This window comes from Pelophylax lessonae (assembly GCF_965119305.1).
Source record: "Pelophylax lessonae genome assembly, chromosome: 2".
NCBI lineage: Eukaryota > Metazoa > Chordata > Amphibia > Anura > Ranidae > Pelophylax > Pelophylax lessonae.
In genome coordinates this window covers 320296484-320321714 of record NC_138769.1, presented here as the reverse complement: position 1 = coordinate 320321714, position 25231 = coordinate 320296484, and the positions used below count along the sequence as shown (strand labels likewise).

The 25231-nt window shown below is 42.7% G+C and overlaps 1 protein-coding gene across 2 annotated transcripts in view; it reads right to left on the bottom strand.

Moving 5' to 3' along the window:
* Positions 1 to 9288: 9288 nt before the first annotated feature.
* Positions 9289 to 25231, bottom strand: part of NUDC (nuclear distribution C, dynein complex regulator) — a 58141-nt gene continuing 42198 nt past the window's right edge. For both annotated transcript variants that reach the window (XM_082244700.1, XM_082244699.1), the window contains exons 6-9: positions 18370 to 18564; positions 16887 to 16970; positions 16625 to 16743; positions 9289 to 9441 (exon numbers count right to left, since the gene is read on the bottom strand). In XM_082244700.1, coding sequence (XP_082100826.1) covers positions 9390 to 9441; positions 16625 to 16743; positions 16887 to 16970; positions 18370 to 18564 — 450 coding nt within the window. In that variant the 3' untranslated portion in view covers positions 9289 to 9389. The remainder of the gene's footprint in view (positions 9442 to 16624; positions 16744 to 16886; positions 16971 to 18369; positions 18565 to 25231) is intronic.

The following is a 25231-nucleotide window of genomic DNA, read 5'->3' as shown; positions in this document are numbered from 1 at the left end:
AAAATATCCCTCGCCCCATTACACCACAACCCTGAACTGTTAATACAAGGCAGGATGGATCAATGTTTTCATGTTGTTTACACCAAATTCTGACCCTACCGTTTAAATGTCGCATCTAAAGTCAAGACTCATCAGACCAGGAAACATTTTTTCTCTTACGTCCTCCGACAGTCGCCGCCCCTCATAAGTCATCACTATTGGGTATTGACTTCTGCTCCGCAGGAATAGCTAGGCATAAGAATTAGTCAAAAGAACAAAAGCATTTAGCATAGACACACCCATGGGGGCTGTCCCACTGGTCAATACCCCCCTGCAGTAATCCCTCCCAACTCAGTTTGTCTCTGCCTAGCGTCAGGAGTAGTCGGGCTCCCTTGTGCTGGGGCTTCAGTCTCAGCCTTTCTAATCTTCTTTTCTTTGATTTTTTTATTTGCAAAATGTCAAGTTTTTTTCTTTGCTTTACTAGCTGTTTATTTTGTCAGCTTTTAGTTTTGTCGGATCTTCGGATGAAGATGGATCATGCAGAGCTGGGAATCGGACTGGCCGCCCTGGCCTCTCCAGGGCAGAGGGTCAGATGGATCCCCAGCCCGCCATCGAGTGTTCGGCTATGGTTCGCCCTGGCGCTGTGAATGACCCATCCCTGCTCGCAGCAGGGATGCAGCCTGTGAGGTGGCTACCTCATTGGACACACCTGCGGTTCTGTGCTGCAGTGTCCTGCGTTTTTGGCTGACGGCATTCCCTGTCATCTGAGGACAGAGGCTTTCCGTTCATAGAGGCACCCCACGCCATTCGGTACAGGTAAGTACTTTCTGTGTGGGGACCTCTGTCTGGGGTGGCAGTCCTGTGTTGCTGTGTGTCCCCTCATGTCTGTGCGTTTTGTGGGGCGTGATTACCACGGATGCCAGCCTGTCGGGCTGGGGTGGAGTCCTGGGCAACCTGTCTGCCCAGGGCACTTGGTCGGAGGAGGAATCCTCCCTTCCGATCAACATATTGGAATTGAGAGCGATCAAACTCTCTTCCACTGGTCGGATCGACTTCGGGGCCGTCCTGTTCGGGTACAGATGGACAATGCTACCGCGGTGGCTTACATCAACCACCAAGGGGGCACCAGGAGTGCCCGGGCGGCCTGGGAGGTGACCGACATTCTATCTTGGGCCGAGACTCATGTCCCGCAATATCAGCAGTTCATATTCTGGGTGTGGAAAATTGGCAGGCCGACTATCTGAGCCGCCAGACCCTGGACCAGGGGGAATGGTCCCTACACCCGGAGGTCTTCCAAATGCTGTGTGCGAAGTGGGGAGGCTAGCCTCGGAACCGCACTTGGTGATCCTAGTGGCGCCGGACTGGCCACGCCGGTCCTGGTACGCGGACATCGTTCGCATGCCGGTCGGGCTTTCTTGGTGGCTGCCACTGCGGGAAGATCTACTGTCTCAGGGACCGATCTTCCATCCTTCTTTACAGTCGCTGGCTTTAACGGCATGGCTGTTGAAAGCCAGATCCTGAGAGACAGGGGTCTTTCCCCAGAGGTCATTCCTACTTTGATCAAGGCTAGGAAAGCCTTGTCTGGTAAAATGTATTACCGTACCTGGAAAGCTTATTTTGCCTGGTGTGAGTCCAGGGGGTTTTCTCCTCGCTCATGCTCGGTGACAAGAGCGTTGGCTTTCCTTCAGACTGGTGTGGACCAGCGCCTGGCGCTGGCCACGATCAAGGGCCAGGTTTCTGCACTGGCTGTTCTTTTTCAACGCCCTGTGGCGTCTCATTCCTTAATCCGCACTTTTATTCAAGGTGTGCGACATTTGGCTCCTCCCCTGAGGGAGCCTCTACCTCCATGGGACTTGAATTTGGTTCTGTCCGTATTGCAACGTTCTCCCTTTGAAAACATCTGGGAGATATCGTTGCCTCTGCTGTCTAAAAAGGTTACCTTTCTAGTGGCGATCACTTCGGCTCGCAGGGTGTCAGAGTTGGCGGCGTTGTCTTGCCGCTCTCCTTATTTCCTTATTTGGTGGTCACAAGGATAAAGTGGTCTTGCGACCTCATTCGTCTTTTCTCCCTAAGGTGGTCTCTGATTTTCACCTTAATGAGGACATTGTTTTGCCTTCGCTCTGTGCGAAGCCTAAGCATCCTAAGGAGGTTGCATTACATTCCCTGGATGTTGTCAGGGCGATCGGGCATACCTGTCGTCCACTGACTCCTTTCGGAAATCGGATTTCCTCTTTGTCCTTCCTGAGGGACCTTGGAAGGGCATGGCTGCATCTGCGGCGACCATTGCCAAATGGATCAGATAGACCATTGTACAGGCCTATGCTTTGAGGGAACGGGTTCCACCCTTTCCTGTTAAGGCGCACTCTACCAGATCATATATATATATTAAAAAAAATAGCGCACACATGCAAAAGAAATTACTGTCAAATATGAAGACAATCCATAAATAAAAAATGGGGGTTTGGTCCCACCATATGGCCATATCGTGCTCAAGCCACTACGTCAAAGTACTCCATTATCAGTGGGTCCTACACTATCCATAAAGGATGAATCCAGCCTCTCTAACCCTTGGAGACAACACTCCTTGCTGGGAGAGAAATGCTACTGCACTACAAGAGACTCCTCCTATATCTACTTGATAGTGGACTCTGATAGAGTACAGGTGTGTGTGTGTGTGTGTGGGCGCTCCAACCTCAGAAGTCTGGTCAGACCAAATACATAATAAACAAGCAAAAAGTTGGGGGAGCAAACCCTGAACATGTATTTCTAAAGCTAGTGCAGTCTACCAGATCGTTGAGTACGTCCTGGTCCTACCGGCATCAGGCCTCGGTGGCCCAGGTGTGCAAGGCTGCGACTTGGTCATTGGTGCACACCTTTTTCAAATTCTATAAGGTGGATGTTCTGGCATCAGCTGATGCCTCCTTTGGCCGCAAAGTTCTCAGTGCCTTGTTTTTTTTTTTTTGTGGGTCCCTGGCTGTTGGGGTGTTTATCCCCTGGGTTATTTGTTTTCCTGGGTTGTTGCTCCGGTTGAGCACTTTTCTGTTGCCCAGAAGGTTCTCTTACTGTGCGTGTAAGGTTCCTTTCTCTGATGTGGGTACTGCGTTGCCTTTTCTACGGTTGCGTCTCCCACCCCTCATGTCTACACTGCTTTGGGACATCCCAATAGTGATTATTATTATTATTATACAGGATTTATATAGCGCCAACAGTTTGCGCAGCGCTTAATTAGTGATGACTTATGAGGGGCGGCGACTGTCGGAGGACTTAAGAGAAAACTGAATTTTTGTAAAATCTTACCGTAAAATTACTTTCTCTGAGTCCTCCGACAGTCGCCGCCCCTCTTTTGGGGTTTCTTCTTGTACGCCTACTGCTATTCTACCAAACTGAGTTGGGAGGGATTACTGCAGGGGGGTATTGACCAGTGGGACAGCCCCCACGGGTGTGTCTATGCTAAATGCTTTTGTTCTTTTGACTAAGTCTTATGCCTAGCTACTCCTGCGAAGCGGCAGTCAATACCCAATAGTGATGACTTATGAGGGGCGGTGACTGTCGGAGGACTCGGAGAAAGGAATTTTATGGTAAGATTTTTCAAAAATTCAATTTTTTTTTTTCAATCTTCTATTGTCCAATTTTGGTGAGCCTGTGCAAATTGTAGCCTCGGTTTCCTGTTCCTAGCTGACAGGAGTGACACTCGGTGTCTTCTGCTTAAAGTTTCGATGTGTTGTGCTGTCAGAGATGGTATTCTGCATATCATGGTTGTACCGAGTGGGTATTTGATTTACTGTTGCCTTTCTATCATCTCGAACCAGTTTGCTCATTCTCCTCTGACATCAAGACATTTTTGGCCACACAACTGCCACTCGCTGGATATTGTCTTTTTCTGACCATTCTCTGTAAACCCTAGAAATGGTTGTGTGGAAAAAAAAAATCCCAGTAGATCAGCAATTTTTGAAATACTCAGACAAACCCGTCTGGAACCAACAACCATGCATTCAAAGTCACTTAAATCCCCTTTCTTTTTTTCCATTCTGATGCTCAGCTTGAACTTCAGCAAGTTGTCTTCACCACGTCTAAAGTTGCTGCCATGTGATTGGCTGATTAGCAATTGGTGTTACCAAGCAATTGAACCGGCCTACCCAATAAAGTGGCCAGTTAGTGTAGGTTAGCACTTTTTTTTTTAATGAGCTCAGAAAATGTTTATGGGGTTAATCACCGGTCTTCATGATGATTCAGCCCTATTTCCACAAGCCTGTTTGATTACAGAGGCAAAACCATTGTACTAAACTCACTATATAAAATGTAATGCCAAAAGTGACTTTTAAACCTTATACACACAGGCTTTGTTTTTTAGAAGAAATGTGTGTACAGCAAGAGCTTCTTGCAGATGTTGTTGTTTTTTTTTTTTTTAAGGTTATATAGAAACCTTTTAGCTGCATTTTGGGGATATTCAATACTTATTACAAGGGTGCTGACTTATCACTTTAAGCAGGGTGATAGACTTCAGAATTAATTGTCAAAGGTTTTTATAATGTAGCTCTAAGATCCCCCCCAACTACAGATGAAAGGGCATTTTAAAAGTGTCAAGAAAGTGCTTCTTGTAATTCTCCTTTGGTGAACTGGTGCTTTATTGAACATTATCAATATCAGTTTGTTACTTCTTTAACCACTTCTGGACCGGAAGGATTTGCTCCATTAATGACCAGGCCATTTTTTTGTGATTCTGCACTGCATTACTTTAAAGGACAACTGTGTGGTTGTGCGATGCTGTACCCAAATAAAATTGACGTTTTTATTTTTTTCCCCACAAACAGGGCTTTCTTTTGGTATTTGATCACCTCTGCGTTTTTTTTTTTTTTTTTGATTATAAATAAAAAAAAAAAGAGCGACAATTTTGAAAACAAAACAGTATTTTTCATTTTCTGCTATATAACATTCCCAATAAAAAAAATAAATCTAATTTTTTCATAATTTACCAATTTTCTATTTTGCCACATTTTTTGGTAAAATAAAATCCCAATAAGTGTATGTTGTTTTGGTTTGCGCAAAAGTTATCACATCTAAGAACGATTTGTAATTTTTATTTACTAGTAATGGTGGCAATCTGCAATTTTTAGGAAGGACTGCGACATTGCAGCGGACAGATCAGACCCGTGACATTTTTTTTGGGGGGGGGGGCGCGCTAGTGACATTACTACAGTAACCAGTGCTAAAAAAAATGCACTGTTACTGTAATAATGACACTGGCAGGGAAGGGGTTAACACCAGGGGGCAATCAAAGGGTTAATTGTGTATCTGGAGGGTGATCCTAACTGTGTGGGGGCCAGACTTGGTGGATGGACACAGGGTTCCTGTGTTCTGTGATAACAGGGACCCAGGATCCCTGCTTCAATCAGTGACAGATGAGCGGTGTGCCGTGTTTACAATGGCACACTGCCTTCTGTCAGTACCTGCAGCAATCGCGGCTGCCAGGTCCGTTGCTTGGCTGCAGGGCGAGAACAAGATCCGCTCCCGTGAACAGACGTACCCCTACGTCAGTTTGCGCAGGAGAGCCAGCCTGCCGCAGTAGATCTGCGGTGGCTGGTCTTTAAGCAGTTAAAAACAAACTTTTTTTTCTTAGCAGAATTCAGCCATAGAAATGTTTCATAGTGATCTTTCAGTGTGATGTCTGCTAGAAAGTGACAAAAGATGAACTGACATTTCAGTGTGGATATTTGCCCATTGCCTAATTAGGCCCCCAGTCATACCAGTATGATTTCAGGAAAGACCTGAAGTAGCATCTGTGTTTCTATAGCAGTGTCTTAATAGATATGATTTCAATAGGGACGTTGTTTCATGCCACAGGTGGAGCAATGTCTGCCAGCCACACACGATCGCTCCCCAGAGAGGTAGAACAGCGGTCTGCCTATGTAAACAAGGCATACTGCCAGGGATGAAAACTGATCATGTGTTCCTGCTAAGCAGGAACATGGATCTCTGTGTTGAGTCCATCCCCCACAGTTAGAAAGCATCCCCTAGGGACACCTTAACCCTTTGATCACCCCTGGGGTTAACCCCTTCCCTGCCAGTGTCATTAGTACAGTAATAGTGCATATTTTTTAGCACTGATTACTGTAATGTCACTGGTTTCCAAAAAAGCGTCAGGTGTCTGCCTCAATCATGCAAAAAAAAAAAAAATAAATCGCTGATCGCCGCAATTACTAGTAAAAAATAAAAATATGCCATATAAATATATCCCATAGTGTGTAGACACTAACTTTTGTGCAAACCAATCAATATACGCTTATGAGGTTTTTTTTTTTAAACCAAAAACGTATAGCAGAATGCATATTAGCCTGATTTGATGAAGAAATCTGACTTACATTTTTTTTTTTTTAGCTGAAATTACCGGCGTATAACATGCACTTTCCTCCTAAAAACAGCAGTGCGTGTTATACGCCAATATATATTAAAAAAAAAAAAAAGAGCAGAAAGAAGGATGAGAGGCCGCTGTCATAGGAAGTCCCACCTTCTATGATAGACAGCCCAGTGTGACATCTATCATAGGCGCCAGGACTGCAGATGACAGCGACAGCTCGTCCTTTTTTTTTTTTTTTTTTTTAAATTGATGCCAGATAGTATAGCTCTCGCTAAACTTTCAGCACAGAAGAAGCCCTTCTGCATTTAAACATGTTGATTTATATTGCCTTGCTGAATAAATAAAAATGCAGCACAATCCTGGTTGAATTGTTCCTGGGTGTCCCTGTTGTATGGATAATTTACCACTCATGATTAATCCTGAGGAGCGGTCAAGGGCGCTGGCCAGGTTGCAATACAGGACACTGCGCTTGCATTTATGGCCACTGCTCTGACGAGGCTGCATTTGATTTAAAAAAAAAAAAAAAAATCATTTTTTTTCCAATTTAAGCTTTTTTTTTTCCTGAAATTTCCCTCCTAAAATTGAGGTGTGTGTTACAGGCCTGATTAAATACGGTAAAAAATGTTTTTTCCTCATTGTCATGTTTGTTTTGCTTCTGGCGCAAATGCCACCAAAAAACGCTCTAGTTGCGAGAAAAGGACATTAATTATATTTGGCTACAGCGTCGTATGACTGTGCAATTCAGTTAAAATATCGCATTTCCGTATCGCAACAAATGGCCTGGTCATTAAGGGGGTAAAACCGGTTAAGCATTAACCCTTTGCTAGTTAACTTTTGTTTATAACATCACTGTTCTTCCCTGTGAAATGGACAGCCCCTTTCACTGAAGTCATATCAAATTATTACAAATGTCACTGAAGTAGTATTAAATCGTGGTTGCAGTCAGTCTTTAAAGTGTACCCGGTGTGACAGCAGGCTAAATAGGTTCGGTTGGAAAAAAAAAAAAAAAAATGTATCAAACACTTTAATGCCTCTGAAAAAGGGTGGTGAAATGTTAAAAGGCACAGCTGCTACAATACTTAAATACAGATACAAGATTTTCAGTCAATGAACATATGTGTACAAACGCTGAGGTTGGTGTAAAAACCATTTAAAAAAAAAAAAAAAAAGTCAAGTGACTAGTGCTGCAGACTGAGCTATAAAAAAAAAAAAAAAGTCAGGCTGAAAAGCATCTACGATAAAAAAAAAAAAAAAAAAAGCTACTACTACGTGCAGTACTAATAGGTCATAAGTGATTCCAGCACCATGTCTCCCAACATCAAGCACAACTAAAGCCTAGTACACACGCAACGATGTCTTTTGTCCAGAGTGGTGTTTTGTTGGTTGGAATGTGCCTAGACTGCACACGAATTTTCTTGCCCAACAAAAATCTACTTCAGAAGTGATGTCATGTGTTGGTTTGCTTTCTTCTCTGAGCATGCCCAGTCTTGCTCATAAGATTTTTCCCTGTCGAAATCTGTACTGACTGCACGAAAATCGGACGTGTTTTGACGGCCAACAAAAATTTTATAGTCTGCACACCAGATTTTTTTCGGCCGAAAAGTCGGAGTCGGTTGTCGGAAGCATCATACTAGCAAGCAGAAAATCGGACGTTGGATGAAAATTCCCTGCCGATTTTCGACGCGTGAGTACGGGGCTTTAGAGTTAGCTAGTTGCTTTTCTTGCTGTGTTTTTACATGTCTGACAGGTCAAGAAACTGTATTCATTACACTGAGACAAGCTTGTATTATAAAAAAAAAAAACCTTAGTATTCACACATTTGTTTGTGTTGTTCCGACCTAAAAAAAAACACATAAAAATTTAGCAGATTGCTTTATTTGATGTAATAACAGAGTGCTGCACATGCATATTGATCGCTAATGCATTAGAACAACTTTCATTTGGACAGATGCAACTTGCTCTTTCCCCAGAAGCCATTTTCAGATTCACCTTTGTGGGTGTTGTATTACTCGAACACATGTACCTCTAGCTCAACAATAGACATGAAGTAAGGATTTTAACCAATGTAATTGCAGACCCTTACCTTCTTGTTTTTCAAATATTCTATTACAGCACATCTTACAAGGCCTTTAAACATAACGTATGGTAATCACACTTTAAGTTGTAAAAAAGAAAACAGCACACTAACTTTTCTCTAGACATGCAAGAAACAAAAAGGAAATAAATAATGCTGGAGAGTCCGTATCTTATGACTCAGGCTGCCTGTAATTTGACCTCAAAGTGGAATTGAAGTTCCGCTGTTACAAACAGAGAGCAGGCAGACTTATTGCAGAAGAGACAAACAATGTCCCTACTGCAATAAAGTGCCCATACCTGCCTGCTCGCTGGTATGTGCAGCTTGGCTTACAACACAAGGCTGATCCCTGTGTGCCAGGATAAGTGGCGCTGGAGTGATGTCATCCAGCACCAGCCAATGAAGACTGGCACACAGAAGATGCTGGTGCCAGCGAGGGACAACTGGAAAAAGGTAGGTATTGACCGTTTTAGTTCTGCCCAGAATTTTAGGGAAGTAGGGGGATGAGCATTCTGGGAAATATTTATGCCACATCATGCTAGGTTCATCTTTATAACCAAGTGCTGGTGCAAGCATTAATTTACAACAGGGCAAACTTAATATCAAAAAGGCTTAAACTTGGTGCTCATTTTTAAAACGTTTCAGAAAGTGCTATAGCACTTTTTAGTTACACAAAGTCATGTGATACCTCACATGTGTGGATTGAATGTTGTTCACATATGTGGGTGCGACATACGTATGCTTTCCCTTCTGCGTGCGGGAACACTTTAAATGTATTCCAGTATTTATAGAACAGAAAAAACTTTGTTAAACAATAAAAAAAAAAACCCAACATAACAAAATCCTTGTAAATAGCTGACCAATAGGTACTGTATTTGTCACAACAAAATGGAGTTTTGCTTTAACCAAGGAGTACAACTGTCCTTAGGTCTTTTGCAATACTGACAGTGCCTTTCAAGCAAACATTGTGGATGAAGCAGATCAGCTGAATTTAGCTTTAGAGAAGTCCATTTCAGGGTGTTGTTCCATGAACCTGAAATACAAAACACAAGGGAATTTACTTCCTATCTGTCCATGCTGTTAGCTGCTATTTTAAATATGAATTTCCAAGGGGCACTGGTAATTCTCTCATGTATCCTTTGTTTAAGAAAATCCCCCCCTTTTTTTTTTACATCTATTTTAAATACACTGTTCAGCAACCCAAAATGACTCCCTAGCAACAGCATTATTACTGCATGGTAAGTCGCATTAATTTACATGCAATGCAACTGGTGACTGAGTTCTAGTCACTCATCAATAGGAATTAGTCACATGACATTAACCACTTTTTATTTTTTTAGCAGAGACCCTAGGGAATAAAATGGCAGTAATTTTTTGTGTAACGTGAAAGATGTTACGCTGAGTAAACAGATACCCAACATGTCAGGCTCTAAAATTGCGCACACTTGTGTAATGGCGCCAACCTTCGGTACCTAAAAGTCTCCATAGGAAATGCTTTAAACATTTTTTACAGTTACCCATTTAGAAATACAGAGGAGCTGTTAGGCTAAAATTATTGCTCTCGCTCTAATGTTCGCAGTGATACCTCACATGTGTGGATTGAATGTCGTTCACATATGTGGGTGCGACGTACGTTATGCGTTCACTTCTGCGTGCGGAATTTTATTTGCGGATATTAATGAAAAAAAGCGAAAATTTTGTGAAAAATTTACATTTCCTACTTTGACAGTTAAAAAATATCCAATATATTCAATTTTTGTCATATATTTAGGCCAAAATGTATTTAGCTACATGTCTTTGACAAAAAAAATTCTCAATGAGCATATTTTTAACTGCTTTAGGACTGGAAGATTTTACCCCATTCCTGACCAGGCCATATTTCGTGATTCGGCACTGCGTTACTTTAACGGACAATTGCGCGGTCGTGCGATGCTGTACCCAAATTAAATCTATGTCCTTTTTTCCCCACAAGTAGAGCTTTCTTTTGGTGGTATTTGATCACCTGTGCGATTCTTACTTTTTGCACTATATACAAAAAAAAGAGAGACAATTTTGAAAAAATAATATTTTTCACATTTTTTTTATATGAAATTCCCCCCCCCCCCCCCCCCAAAAATGTAAAAATCAAAAGGTTTTAACATTTTAGGCCAATTTGTTTTCTGCTACATATTTTTAGTATAAAAAAAAAAAAAATTGCAATATAAGCGCATTTTGATTGGTTTGCTCTAAAGTTATCGCAGCTACTAACTACGGGAAATTTGTCATTTTTATTTTTTAACTAGTAATGGTGGCAATCTGCGATTTTTTTTTTTTTTTGCGGGACTGCGACATTGCGGCGGACAGATCGGACCCTTGACTGACATTTTTGGGGGTACCAGTGACATTACTACAGTAATCTGTGCTATAAATATGCACCGTTACTGTAAAAATGACACTGGCAGGGAAGGGGTTAACTTTTATTAGTGATCAAGGGGTTAATGTATGCCTGGTGCTTACTAACGTGTGTGGGGGGAGGGGACTGTGTGACACAGGCACAGATCGCAGGTTCAGCTATGCTGAATCCTGCAATCTGTCACTGTTTGTGACTTAGGAGATCCGCCCGCTTTGTTTACACAAGCGTGCGGATCTCCACACTCGATCCCCGACGATCGACTCCCGCTGTGACTGAATACAGCGGGCGCGCGCCGCCCACAAGGGGAGGAGTCCAGCGACGTAGGTCTACGACGCTGGACGGAATCGAGCCACTTTGCCGCAGTACCAGCTCAGTGAGCGGTCGGCAAGTGGTTAAGCAGCCAAATCCTCTGAGGCTAAAGTGGTTAATAGGAATAGTGCATGACAAGTTCTCTTTATAGAGAGATCTAGGGTCAATAAGACCCTAGATTTCTCCTCCAGGCTGGAAAGAGCATGGACAACTTTTCTTCAGCTCTGCTTTTGTACAGGTTAAAGTGTTATTTTCTAGCAACTGTGCAAGGATAGCCTTGTAGTGACATTTGGGCACCATTTTCTTAATTCGATGTAGGGTGCCTTTCAGATTTTGTTCTGGTAAAAAGTTAGCTATGGTGTGCTTTCCAAGGTCCTGAGCCACTGGCATTGCCATCGCTGAAGATTCACTCAGTGAGTAGGCCTGGTTGGCAAGTCACTGGGTGCCATTATTCCCCACCAGCTTTGCTGTGAATTAAGTTAACACTGTAGGAATGAGTGGTGACATCCACTGGGAGTGACTTGACATACAGTCTCTGTTGCAAAGAGCCAAATATAACTTTAATCTGTTCCTATTGCCCACCTCTAACCATTCAGTCACTGACCCCTCCCTGCTACCAGCTGTCTGGGTTTCACAAGTACTTAAGGCCTCAACTCAAGCATGTATGCTGCTAATCCGCTTTGCAGTTTGGGAAAGGGGGGCGTGGTTTCAGTACCTCTGTACTGGATGAAGGATGCACCTACTTTTCACCAGTGGGTCCAACCTTGCCCCAGATTCCGGCTGTGATTGTATTTTGCCTGACTAAGCAAAAAACTCCATAAAAGGAATCTAGCCACTGCTGCCATTGACACGGTTTGTGAATAGTGCAGAAGATGGCTTACTGGAAACCTGGTTTCTTTAATAGATTTCCTGTTTAATATGAAAAAAGGAGTAAAATAACTCAGGTAGTTGCGCCAAAGATTAACTTGATAAATAATATATAAAATTAGAAAAATATATATTGGAGGAAACAAAAATGCTAGTGAGCTGCTAATCCAAACAACAAAGTTGAAACATAAGAAGCAAAAGGGTAGACAGCGCTCATAAGCAAAAAATCCCAAAACAAATTGTACGTATATAATATATATATATATATATATATATATATATATATATATATATATATATATATATATATATATATATATATATATATATATATATATATACACACACACACACACACACATAGTTTTAAAACACCAATTAGTACTTAAATAAAAGTGACTGTGCACAGAATGTATATATATATATATATATATATATATATACACCACTTTACACTACTTTAGTTGTGTGTAATGAATCTAAAATATATGAAAGTCTAATGTTTATCAGTACATTACAGAAAATAATGAACTTTATCACAATATGCTAATTTTTTGAGAAGGACCTGTGTGTATATATATATATATATATATATATATATATATATATATATACACATACACACACACACAGAATTATATACATATGTATGTATACAATTTGTTTTGGGATTTTTTGCTTATGAGCACTGTCTAACATTTTGCTTCTTAGGACACTTTAATGCATTAAGATAAAAAAAAACCCTGTGTGCAGTAGCCACCCTCCAGCACTTAACTGAGCCCCATCTTCCTCCAGCAATGTCCATGACTTCCTCGGACGTCAAGGACTCTCCTCCTGATTGACTGAGACACAGTAGTGGCGCCATTGGCTCCCACTGCTGCCAATCAAAGTGGGTTAGCCAATCAGAGAGAGGGGGCTCCGTGTCTGAATGGATACAGGAAGCTGTGACTCAGCTTGGGTGCCCCATAGCAAGCTGCTTGCTGTGGGGGCACTCAACAGGAGGGAGAGGCCAGGAGAGCCCAAGAGGAGGATCTGGGCTGCCCTGCGCAAAACCACTTTACAGAGGAGGCAAGTATAACATGTTTGTTATTTTAATTTTAAGAGAGGGAAAAAAAAAAAAAAAAAAAACAACTTTACAATCACTTTAAGGATAATGGCAGTGGAAACAGCACTGCTCTTCAGAAGAAGCGCCAAGGAGCAGACTGCAAAGTTGTCTACCTCTGACGGTCAAGATATGTCCTTTTTTAAATTTGCACTCCCCATCCCCCTGCAAAGTCAGCCAAATCATCAATTATGTCTTTCTCCCTGTGACGGTGAGCTCCACTTTCCAGAGTGGAGGTTGGGGTCTTGTACTGACCTTTTATGGAGTTTAGTTCCCTTCCCCTCCTCGCTTTCCCTGAAAAAATTCCTTTTGCCCAATTTAATTCCAGACCTCTGCAACGCAATGTTCTATCTCCGTTTCAGAAATAGCCATTTGAACCTGTTAGAGACTTTTTCTCACTTGCAGGGTTGCTTGCCTTGTAGCCATCACCTATGCGACATTAGTGTCTGAAATGGGGGCTTTATTATCCCTGTTTTCAACAGACAGCGGGCTGAAGTCACAGAATGGGTCCAGGCTTGATAGATTGCGACCATACGGTCGGGATCCGCCACCATGCCTGGAGCGGCACCTGGCTCAACCTCTTAGTGATTTGCTGAGAGCCTGAGCCGGATGTTCCCGCCCCCTCCACAGCCTAACACTTCAGTGAGCGTGGGGGTAGGGGCACATCTGAGGCCAGCTTCAGCTTTAAAGGTCCTTCAGACGACTCTTTGAGCTGCACACAATACTCTTTTGGAGTACAGTAGTTTTGGATACCTCGTTACTTTTGGCCTGTTAGCATTTGTTTGCTTTGTTTTTCTTGGAGTCCAATGAGGGACACAAGTCTCACCCCTCTGTATTTAGGAGCATATTCTTGGTGCTGCTTTGCTTAAAAATGAGTCATGTTTGTAGTAGGAGGGGTTATCCTGGGCCTGCAGTTCTTTTTTTTGGTGTTTGCTAGTGCAAAAACCTAAGGTAAAAAAAAACATCCTGTGTTCTTCAATGGACTCCAAGAAAAGGATTTTACGGTGAATACAAATATCTAGTTTATTGTTTGTTGCAGCAAAGGGGAAGCACTTGTTACACCCCCCCCCCCCCCCAAAACACTTTTTTTTTCATAGACAAGTGGGATTTAGGTAGATAATTTGGAATTTGAAATCCATAACTCTAAAAAAAAAAAATTTACTTACGCACATATACCCTTTATACTTGTAATTTTATCAAAGAATTGGCATCATTTTATAATAAGTATACTATGGCCAGGCTGCAATCAGCTTGCTCATTAGCATTACATAGATAAACATTTTACATTTCTTAACTTAAAAGAGAACCTATCAAAACGGGCATTTTAAAGTGGATTTTCACCCTCAGGAGAGACTTCCCTTCCATTGCTGCCAGAATAGGGCTGTTTTTTTTTGTTTTTTTTTCACTCCAATGAAAGTGCACATCATTCCCCTAGACAAATGATATGCACTATCTTCCCTTTACCTCCTTGAATTTGCACATCACATATGCCAGGAGGCATTGCGCTTCATTATCAGGAGGCGTGCTGGCTGAATCAGGAAGAGCCATTTGAACCTATTAGAGACTGGGCCTCTTTATGATGTCACAATCCTCATGACAATGCAGGACAGAGGTGGCAGAATCTTAGTGGGACAATGCTGGATCCTCTGGGTGGGTATCAGAAATTTGCTACCCAGACTACCCGGAGGGGAGGGGGGCGCAAAGATCTTCTTCAGGAATTAAACGCACGTAAAGCAAACCTATTTTTTTTCTGGCAGGTTCACTTTAATTCTGGACCCATCCGCTGTAGGAACTGCTCTGTTCAGCTGTTGGGAGATTGGGGAAGTGATCCTTGAGTAACAACTTTGAACTTACACAGGGCTGAGGATTCTTTCCCTGCCAAAGTGTGGCAGCATCAACTGCCAGAGAGGTCAATTACAAAGCACCTGCACTGTCATATGGATGGGAAGGGGGTACCTTATATTCTTCTTTACTACAGGATGTGGAATGAAAAGAACGGAAGCAGCCATCATTAAAGTGAACCTGTTGCTTTGTCTAGCATGTGCAGCATTGTTTTCCAGGTACCTCAAGGGTAGGTGTGTGCTGCTGTTCATTTATGCTCTCTGTGAAAGCAGAATTGTCAGCCCAGCATCATGCTGAAAGGCCCCCTATAGAGACTGACCATTCCCCTGCCACAGTTCATTCAGTGCTTTAGTGTTCTGTCATGCAATTCTGAATGCATCTTAGACATTTATTTTTCCTGTCTTCTTGGCAATGAGCTTTCAGCCTGACACTTCTATTCTGACAGGGACACAATGCCAATGAATAATTAAAAACCAGCGCTCTCTGGTAGGCAAGGATATTAGTATAACAATTCAAAGCAGAAGTTCTGGATTACCACAAATACTCAGTGGTGCCTAGTTCTCTATCAAAATTAGCCAAATATTCCTAGCACTGAGGTTTTAACCACTTGCCGACCGCCGCAAGTACATATACTGCGGCGGTCAGCCCCTCACAGGCAAAGTGACGTATGGGTATGTCACTAGCCTGTGAGGCTTTGGGTAGCGAGCGCATGCCACCGGAGGCGCGCTCCCACTCCGTCACGCACCCCCCCCCCGCGTGTGTGCCCGGCGGACCCGACGTCCACCAGGCACTCGCGATCGTCCGTGACAGCAGGAGAAAGGCAGGCGGCTGATGTAAACAAGCCGCCTGTCATTCTCCCCTGTGTAAGAACAGTGATCATACGGTTCTACCATGTAGGACCGTTGATCACTGTTCCTACACTTCAAGCCACAGCCAATCACAGTAAGAATCACGCCCCTAGGGACACATACCATCCCTCCCTCTCGAATAAAGTTAACCCCTTGACTACCAGTGTCATTTTACAGTAACAGTGCATATGTATAGCACCGATTACTGTAGTAATGTCACTGGTAACCCTAAAAGTGTAAAAAATGTCAGTCAAGGGTCCGATCTGTCCGCCGCAATGTCGCAGTCCCACAAAAAAAAAAAAAAAATCGCAGATTGCCGCCATTACGCGTAAAAAAAAAAAAAGAAAACAAAAATGACAAAAATCTTTCCCTTAGTTAGTAAACGCAATAACTTTTGCGCAAACTAATCAAAATACGCTTTTTGCGATTTTTTTGTACCAAAAATATGTAGCATAAAACAAATTGGCCTAGAATGTTAAAAATTTTTGATTTTTACATTTTTTTTTTTGGGAATTTCATATTAAAAAAATTTGAAAAATATTGTTATTTTTGCAAAATTGACGCTCTTTTTTTGTTTATAGCGCATGATCAAAAAAAAAAAAAATCGCACAGGTGATCAAATACCACCAAAAGAAAGCTCTGTTTATGGGAAAAAAAGGACGTCAAATTCGTTTAGGTACAGCGTTGCACGACCGCGCAATTGTCCGTTAAAGTCACGCAATGCCGAATCGCAAAATACCCCCTGGTCAGGAAGGGGGTAAAATCTTCCGGGGCTTAAGTGGTTAATAACGATAAACTATTCATCCATCAGCAGTTACCGGAGGTTCATTTTAAAAATGCACAAAACAACCCTTACTTTTTCAAAATGTCCTGCTTCTTCTGTTCATCTGAAGTTGGAAGGCCCATTGATTTCTGTCTTTGGTCATACATCATTTTTTCTACCATACTCCGGGTCTCTCCATCTAAATCAGAAAGCTTAAAGCAAACAGATATACAAGTGTTGAATAAAAAGAATAGCATTAATGCGCAAGAATAAGGATCTTATCTTGTTCCTCTTAAGTAATTCTTATACAAAAGTAGATCTGTGACACACAATTATCAAGTTCAATAAACCATACCTTAGAGTTTTCAGGATTAATTTTCTTTGTGTTAATTTCTGGTTCTGTTTTGATTACATGACTCCACCATTCCATTGTGTTGATCTATAAGGAACAGGAGTAAACTTAGTCTCTACCTTATATAGAATCCAGTCTTTGGACACAAGCAAATGATTGCAAAATCAGTATATGTCAGTGATACCCTGCACTGTATAGCAAGCTGTTTATATGTTTTTTTTATTTAAGCAGGAGGTGGGGGGGCTACAGTTTTTTTTTCCTTCTAGGGTTATAGGCTGCTTTAAATTTGCACGCACATCTCCAGCATTCTTGCACCACCTTTTCGCAAACCGCAGTGATGTGTTAAATTCCTGAGTGACTATTAGAACCAGGCTTGTGTTTTTAAAGGAAAAGCCTTACTCTAGAAGCGCCTATTAAAGTGGTTGTAAACCCACTTTAAAGTCTTTTGCCTATAGGTAAAAGCTTATATTAAGGCTTACCTATAGGTGCTGTAAATATCTCCTAAACATGCACAGTTTAGGAGATATTTACATGATGTCATCGGCGCATGCGCTCTGAAGGAACGGCCACCCGTGCCGTTCCTTCAGAGCCCTATGCCGTGAACGGCGGCTCCCGTGCGGGAGTGATGTAATCGTGCCTCGGCCAGTCAGATGGCCGGAGGCAGTGAACAAGGAAGCAGGACGGCCGGATATTTCGGCCGCTCTGTCACTGAGCCTTGCGGCACTGCGAGGGCTTCATTTTAAGGTAAGTATTTCATAATGAGCTAGTATGTGATGCATACTAGCTCATTATGACTTTTTTTTCCTCTTTTTTTTTTTAATGAGGGTTTACTGCCTCTTTAAATGCTTGAGAGCATGCTACCTGAATATCAGTCTAAGTGCCTGATGCTCAAGTCACTTTTTGTTAATCCCAAGAAAAGGCACTGCTCTAAAATAAAAGTTATTTAAAAAAAATAAAGTCTTTTCTAACAAACACCCCCAAGCCACTTGCTATGATGGGGAGCACTCAGGCATCCTTGCCTCCAAGCTCCATTCTGTGTGTACATAATCACCCCCCCTTGTCAGTGGCTGTGATTGACAGCGGCAGGAGCCAATGGATCCCGCTGCTGTATATCAGTCAAAGAGGAGGGCGAGAGCCGAGAGAGCCTCAGCTATCATGCACATCACTGGCTGTAGATTGGGCTCAGGTATGTATTTAGGGGGGCTGTGGGGGAAACTGCATGCAGGTGTTTTTCTTTTTATCTTACTACATAGAAGGTAAGGTGCAGCAAGGTTAAAATAAAAAAAATAAAAAAACACCTTCTGCCTTTACAACCAACTTTATTCTTCCTCCAATCAACTAACTTGTCTCGAATTGTAATCTTCAGTTTAAGTAATAATAGGATTAATAGGAGTACCAGTTGAAAGAATGTGAAATTATCTGCATAATATACAACTACACTATTGATAAAAAATAAAGCAATATAAATTCCACCTTTCCTCCTCACCTTTTCCAAATGAACTGTAACCACTTTGCCATCTTCTATTAGCCATGAGCACTCTTCCACCTTGATATCATTAAAAAGCTCTCCATCCAACACAGGATTCTGGCCCTTCAGCCCAACGCTAAGCTTTCTTCGCCGAAAGTCCACTACCACATCTTTACCTTTCAGACGAAAGGACACAGGAAATGGAATAACTAGCTATAAAGCAAAAAAAAAAAAGGAAATTTAATGCTCTAAATTAACTTACTTTCAAACCTAAAGATGTCTCAAATGAGAAATATGGTAGCTAACCACACACACCCACACATATTAGAGATCGACCGATTATCGGCAACACCGATATATCGGGGGCCGATGTGCACTTTCCCCGATATATCGGCAACACCGATATATCGGGGGCCGATGTGCACTTTCCCCGATATATCGGAATCGGTCTTTTGATTCACCAATATTTTCGTGACGTCATTCCGTATGTTGTGCGCACACGTTCTGCCTTCTAATACCACCTCCCACGCCTGCGCGCGGCCCGTACGTGACGCCATTTCACCACGCGCACTGCACTTAAGACCGCCTCACACAGCCTCTTGTTACAGCCAGCTGCAGTCTGGTCTGGTCACACTGCCAGCCATCCATCCACCCACAGGCCCTGGCCTCAGCCACCCACCACAACAGGGAGCAAGCAAGCAGCCACCCAGATGACACCAAGCCAGCCACCCGCCACCGTGATCAGTGTTCCAGCAAGCCAGCTACCCACCACAACAGGGTGACCCCAAGCCAGCGACCCACCACAGTGTTCCAGCAAGCCAGCCACCCACCAGTGTTCCTGCAAGCCAGCCACCCATAACAGGGTGACACCAAGCCAGCCAACCATGCACCACAGAGACTGTTCCTGAAAGCCAGCCACCCACCACAGTGTTCCTGCAAGCCAGAAACCCATAACAGGGTGACACCAAGCCAGCCAGCCACCACATTGTTCCTGCAAGCCAGCCACCCATAACAGGGCGACACCAAGCCAGCCAACCACCAGTGTTCCTGCAAGCCAGCCACCCATACCAAGCCAGCCACCCACTACAGTGTTCCTGCAAGCCAGCCAACCATAACAGGCCAGGTGACACCAAGCCAGCCAGCCACCCACCCACTACAGTGTTCCTGCAAGCCAGCCACCCATAACAGGCCAGGTGACACCAAGCCAGCCAGCCACTACAGTTTTCCTGCAAGCCAGCCACCCATAACAGGCCAGGTGACACCAAGCCATCCAACCAGCCACCACAGACAGTTCCTGAAAGCCAGCCACTAATAAGGTGACATCACTCACCAAGCCAGCCAGCAATAACAAGGGGACACCAGTCACCAAGCCAGCCATCCATCCATAACAGGGTGACACCAAGCCAGCCAGCCACCCACCACAGTGTTCCTGCAAGCCAGCCACCCATAACAGGGTAACACCAAGCCAGTCACCCACCCACCCACCACAGTGTTCCTGCAAGCCAGCCACCCATAACAGGGTGACACCAAGCCAGCCAGCGCCACCACAGTGTTCCTACAAGACAGCCAGCCATAACAGGGCGACACCAAGCCAGCCAGTGCCACCACAGTGTTCCTACAAGCCAGCCACCCAGAAAAGGGTGACGCCAGCCAGCCACCACAGTGTTCCAGCAAGCAAGCCACCCACAACAGGGTGACACCAAGCCAGCCACACTGTCAGGCGTCAGCCACCAACCCACAACAGGGTTCCAGTGCCAGCATGAGCAGCAACTTCAGCAAGCCATTTCTTTAATCTTTTTTGTGTCTTTCAAGTTGAAATGGAGATGGATGAGGAGAGAGAGTAAAAATGTGGTCTGGGACTATTTCTTGTCTCAACCATCTCCAGGAAAAGCAGCAGTGTGCAACACATGTACAAACAACATAAGCATTGGATCAGTACCTGAAAAAAACAAAAATACCTAGAATCTTTGGGCCCATCTAAGAGTTCATCATATTGAACTGTATCATGCAGCACAGAAAAAACAAAATGAATATCAATGCGATTTTGATTCAATACCTCCTCCACTATTCCAGGCAACAAGAACAGATATGTTTGTCGGGGGGGGGGCGTAGCAGGCAAGATGGCCGGCCGCATGTGATCAGAGCTCCGTCGGCCTCCACGTGAGCTCCGCGGCTATCCTGAACTAACCTGACCCGGACACTTTGAACGATACCTTGTAGACTTTGAACATCCGATTAAAGAACGTCCTGCTATGGCATCGGAACGCCTGAAGGAGTTTGTACGGTCTGAGAACCAGGCCGAAGCTCGCCAAACACTTGGAGCGGAGGAAGCAGCGGTAACACGCTGATCAGAGAGAAACCAGCAAAAAACAGGTACACGCAACTTATGGCTGCTATTACACCCAGAAGTACTTTGTTGACCGGGAAAATGGAAGAAATAAAAACAGATATAGGTCTATTGCGGAATGATGTACAAGTTATTAGAGAGCGGGTTATTGAAGGTGAAAACAGGATCTCCGAAATAGAGGATAATTATGCCCCACTACATAATCAGACATTGGCAGTTGAAAAGCAAACTTAAGGTTGATGATTTAGAGAATAGACTGAGACGTAATAATATCAGGATTTGTGGGTTTGCCGGAAAGGGCGAGGGGAAAAATCCTGGGGACTTTGTGGAGACATGGATTAAAACTTTATTTCCAGAGACTGCCTTCTCTACAGCCTTTGCAGTAGAAAGAGCCCATAGAAAATCACCAACACCTGGGGCTCAACCTAGACCCTTATTAGCACGTTTCTTGAACTGCAAAGACCGAGACCTTATACGGCGAAAAGCTAGACAAAAGAGCATCATTCAATATGAAAATGGAAAGTGTTTTTTTTTTACCTGACTTCTCAGTGGACTTACAAAAATTGAGAGCTACCTTTATCGAGGTTAAAAAGAAGGTAAGAGATCGCCATATTAACTACTCTATGATGTACCCTGCAAGGCTGTGGGTGGAAGAAGATGGAAGAGTACTTTTTTTCAATTCCCCACAAAGTGTGCAAGAATGGCTTTCCTCAAAAGGAACTATAAAGTGAAGAAAAAACAGATGTACTGCTTCCTCTTTTCCTTTCCTGCATAGATATTCTATACTGACTGACTCCTAGTCAGGGAGAAGATGCTGTTGTGGAAAGAGAAGATTGGGAAAAGGGGAACTTCCCTTCCTCCTTTTTTCTTCTTCTTTATGTCCCTCCCTTTTTTCCGCTCTTTTTCCTCCTCTCCCTCCGGTATCACTACGCTTTTTTTTTTTTTTTTTTTCTTAAGGGTCCAAGTTGAATTTGATTTTATACATGGGAGCTCGGGTGGACGCCGCGGTCACGAATTGCTTCGGCATACAAATGTTTGTATGCCTGAGCAATGTCCCAATAATTTTTCTTTATAAGATACTGGTTAAAAATTTGTCATATGTGCACAATGGTTTTTTTTTTTTTCTTTTTTCTTCTTACCTTGAAAGTTGTTGTTTCCAGTGTGCTCACTTAATTTTAGCATTGATATTAAAGCAAAATATAAATGCATTGTCCTTGGAGATGGATCAGATGGATGACCAGAGCAATGGACCCCCCTGGTAGGAGGGTTTTTTTATTATAATTTTCAGATTTAATTACAATGACTACTCAATGTAAATTTATATCCTGGAATGTCAGGGGCCTGGGTACCCCCCAAAAAAGATCTCCGGTAATCACAAATATAATACAATTAAAAGCGCAAATTATTTGCTTACAGGAGACGCATTTGACTTCAGATACGATAAATCAGTTGTGTAAACCCTGGATTCAGTGGTCAGCACATTCTGGTTACTCTACATATGCTAGAGGGGTCTCGCTGCTTGTTCAGAAATCTGTTTCATGGCAATGTCTTAGACAAAAAGTTGACTCTGAAGGGCGATATGTATTTGTGCGGCCCCAAATTTATGATATGCCATTTGTTATTTTGGGTATATATAATCCTCCACCTGCCACATTATCCGTGATCAAAGAAGCTATGATGTTTTCAAGTTTATATCCAGAAGCCTTAGTATTGTGTCTTGGAGACTTTAATCTTCTGTGGGATCCATTTATGGATTGACATGGCCCTCCTCTAAAAACGTGAAGGCCTTCTATGTTGCAGCAGTTAGTGGAGGAATTTGGGTGGAAAGATTTATAGCGAATATTAAATCCCCATACCAGAGACTATTCCTGGCCCACCCCAGGCAGGGGACGCCTGTCAAGAATAGACCTGGCTATGGGAAATTATAAAATTATTCCCAGGGTTAATTCTGTAGAGTATTTGACTTGAGGAATATCTGACCACTCACCATTGTTGGTGAGCATATCAACTGGAATTGAGGGTTTGAGGCAAAATTGGAAATTTCAATAATACTGGTTAACTCCGATTGGAACACATGATCGCATACCAGATCAACTGCAGTTGTTTTTGGAAGCACATGGACCATCAAGAGATTTGATTTTCTGGGATACCCTGAAGGCTTATCTCCGAGGTGCTCTTAGATCAACAATTTCATATATTATAAGAGCAACCAGATATGAGACAGAGGAATTGGAAGAGAAGTGCAGGAGTGCAGAGCGGGCATTTCTGATATTAACGTCTGAAACCAATAGGGATAAATGGGAAACCACAGTAAGGACGTATACTACACACATGGCTGCTAACGCTAAACGCCAACAATTTAAATTCCAGCAGAAATGTTTTGAACAAGGGAATATTTCAAGTCGTTTTTTTAGCACATATGGCGAAGCAACAAAAATATGAGCTTAGTTATATTATAACGAGTATACAACGTTCCGATGGGGTGTGCGTGAGAGACGTGGCAGGCATTTTGTCCTGTTTCCACACATTCTATACCAATATGTAAGCCACCTCTCTCAAGTACAACACAGATGAGATCTCAACTTATATAAATGAACTGCAATTTCCAACTTTAACTGAAGAACAAGTTAAAATATTAGAGGAAACTCCAACAGAGGAAGAAATAAGAAGAGCAATAGCAAGTTTGGCAGCAGGGAAGGCCTCTGGTCCCGATGGACTTCCAATAGAGGTCTATAGTAGATATGTTGATATCCTTGCCCTATTGTTGGCTCAGGTACTAAGAACCGCTTTTGGGGTAAGAAAGCTTCCAGAGACTATGTATTCTGCCACAGTGGTGCTTATTCCAAAACCAGTTAAAGACCCAAAATATTGTGCTTCTTATAGACCTATATCTCTGTTAAACACAGACTATAAAATTCTTGCAAAAATTTTGGCATATAGATTAAATACAGTAATTCTTAATATTATACATCCAGATCAAACTGGGTTCATGCCAGGGAAATCCACCTCTATAAACCTTCGGACGCAACTTTTAGCTCAGCTTAGAGACCAATTACCAGATTCGAGTGTATTGGCCTCCCTTGATACAGCAAAGGCATTCGATTCTATCGAGTGGCCTTTTTTGCAGGCCGCTCTGAAGGCTTCTGGCTTTGGAGAAAAATTCTGCACATGGGTGGCTATATTGTTTGCAGGTCCTTCTTCTCGACTTCTGGTGAATGGTCTCTTATCTGATTCTATACAATTAAACAGGGGTACCCGACAGGGATGCCCGCTGTCACTGCTTCTGTTTGCCGTAGCTATAGAAGCTTTGGCCCTCCGCCTACGGCAATCTCCCTCTATAAGGGGAATTACATTGGCAGAAAGGACAGATGTAGTTGGTCTATACGCTGATGATCTTATCCTATACTAATCGATGCTCACGGGTCTCTAGAAGCTGCTATGCATATTATAGAAGCATTTGGCCTTTACTCAGGCCTTAAGATTAACCGGCAAAAAATCTTCTCTTATGTTGTTGCAACCGCAACTACTTTTTTTGAGTGAGGTATTGTGTCATTTAAAGGTAGTTTCCTCATTTAAATATTTTAGGTATTGTTATTACAAGATCACCACCTGCAGCTTTACAAGCTAATTTGAACCCGCTTATGGAAGTGGTTAGAACAAAATTGGCCATTTGGGCTAAATTAACATTTTCAGTGGCAGGCAGAATAAACTTAATCAAGATGATTATATTACCTAAATGCTTGTATGTCTTTCTCATATGCCAGTCCATATCCCTAAAACCTTTTTCAAAAAAATAGATACTTTACTTACCACGTTTATTTGGGGGAAGGGCAGGCATAGACTTCAATTGACCACTCTTCAAAGAGCTAAAATGGAAGCAGGGATGGCACTGCCTAATATGTATAGGTATTGTTTAGCGGGACAGCTTAAGCATCTTACTAGTTGGGTAACAGCAGTAACACCACAGATGGTGGAGTCACACCTAGCTCAAGTATTACAAGTTGATCATTTACTTATAGCTTTGGAGGCACCTCTGAACATGCTGAAGTGTAAACATGTGCCAATACTAACATTGGCACGTACAGTGTGGAGAGAGGTAAAACGAGTAGAAGGAAACACCCAGATCAATATAGATCTCCCATTATGGCGGAATCCAATGTTTATACATTTAAAAACCAGTTAATGGATTACCAATTTTGGGAACATAAAGGGATTTATGCCCTGGCAGATATATATGATATAAATTACATGTATTCCTTTTCAGATATACAACTGAAACATGATATACCACACAACTCCCTATATACGTATTTGCAGTTGAGACATGCACTACAAGCACAATTTGGGGTCCTGGGAGCTAGATTTTCTAGATACCCCATGATTGGAATTCTGAGATCTCAAGGTCCCAAAGGGTTGGTATCTGAAATATATGCATATTTAGGCAAGATTAACTCACGTATGAACCCATTGATAATTAGAAATAAATGGCATGCTCCTCCCATCTATATGTGTCACCTGTTGTAAATAGGTTAA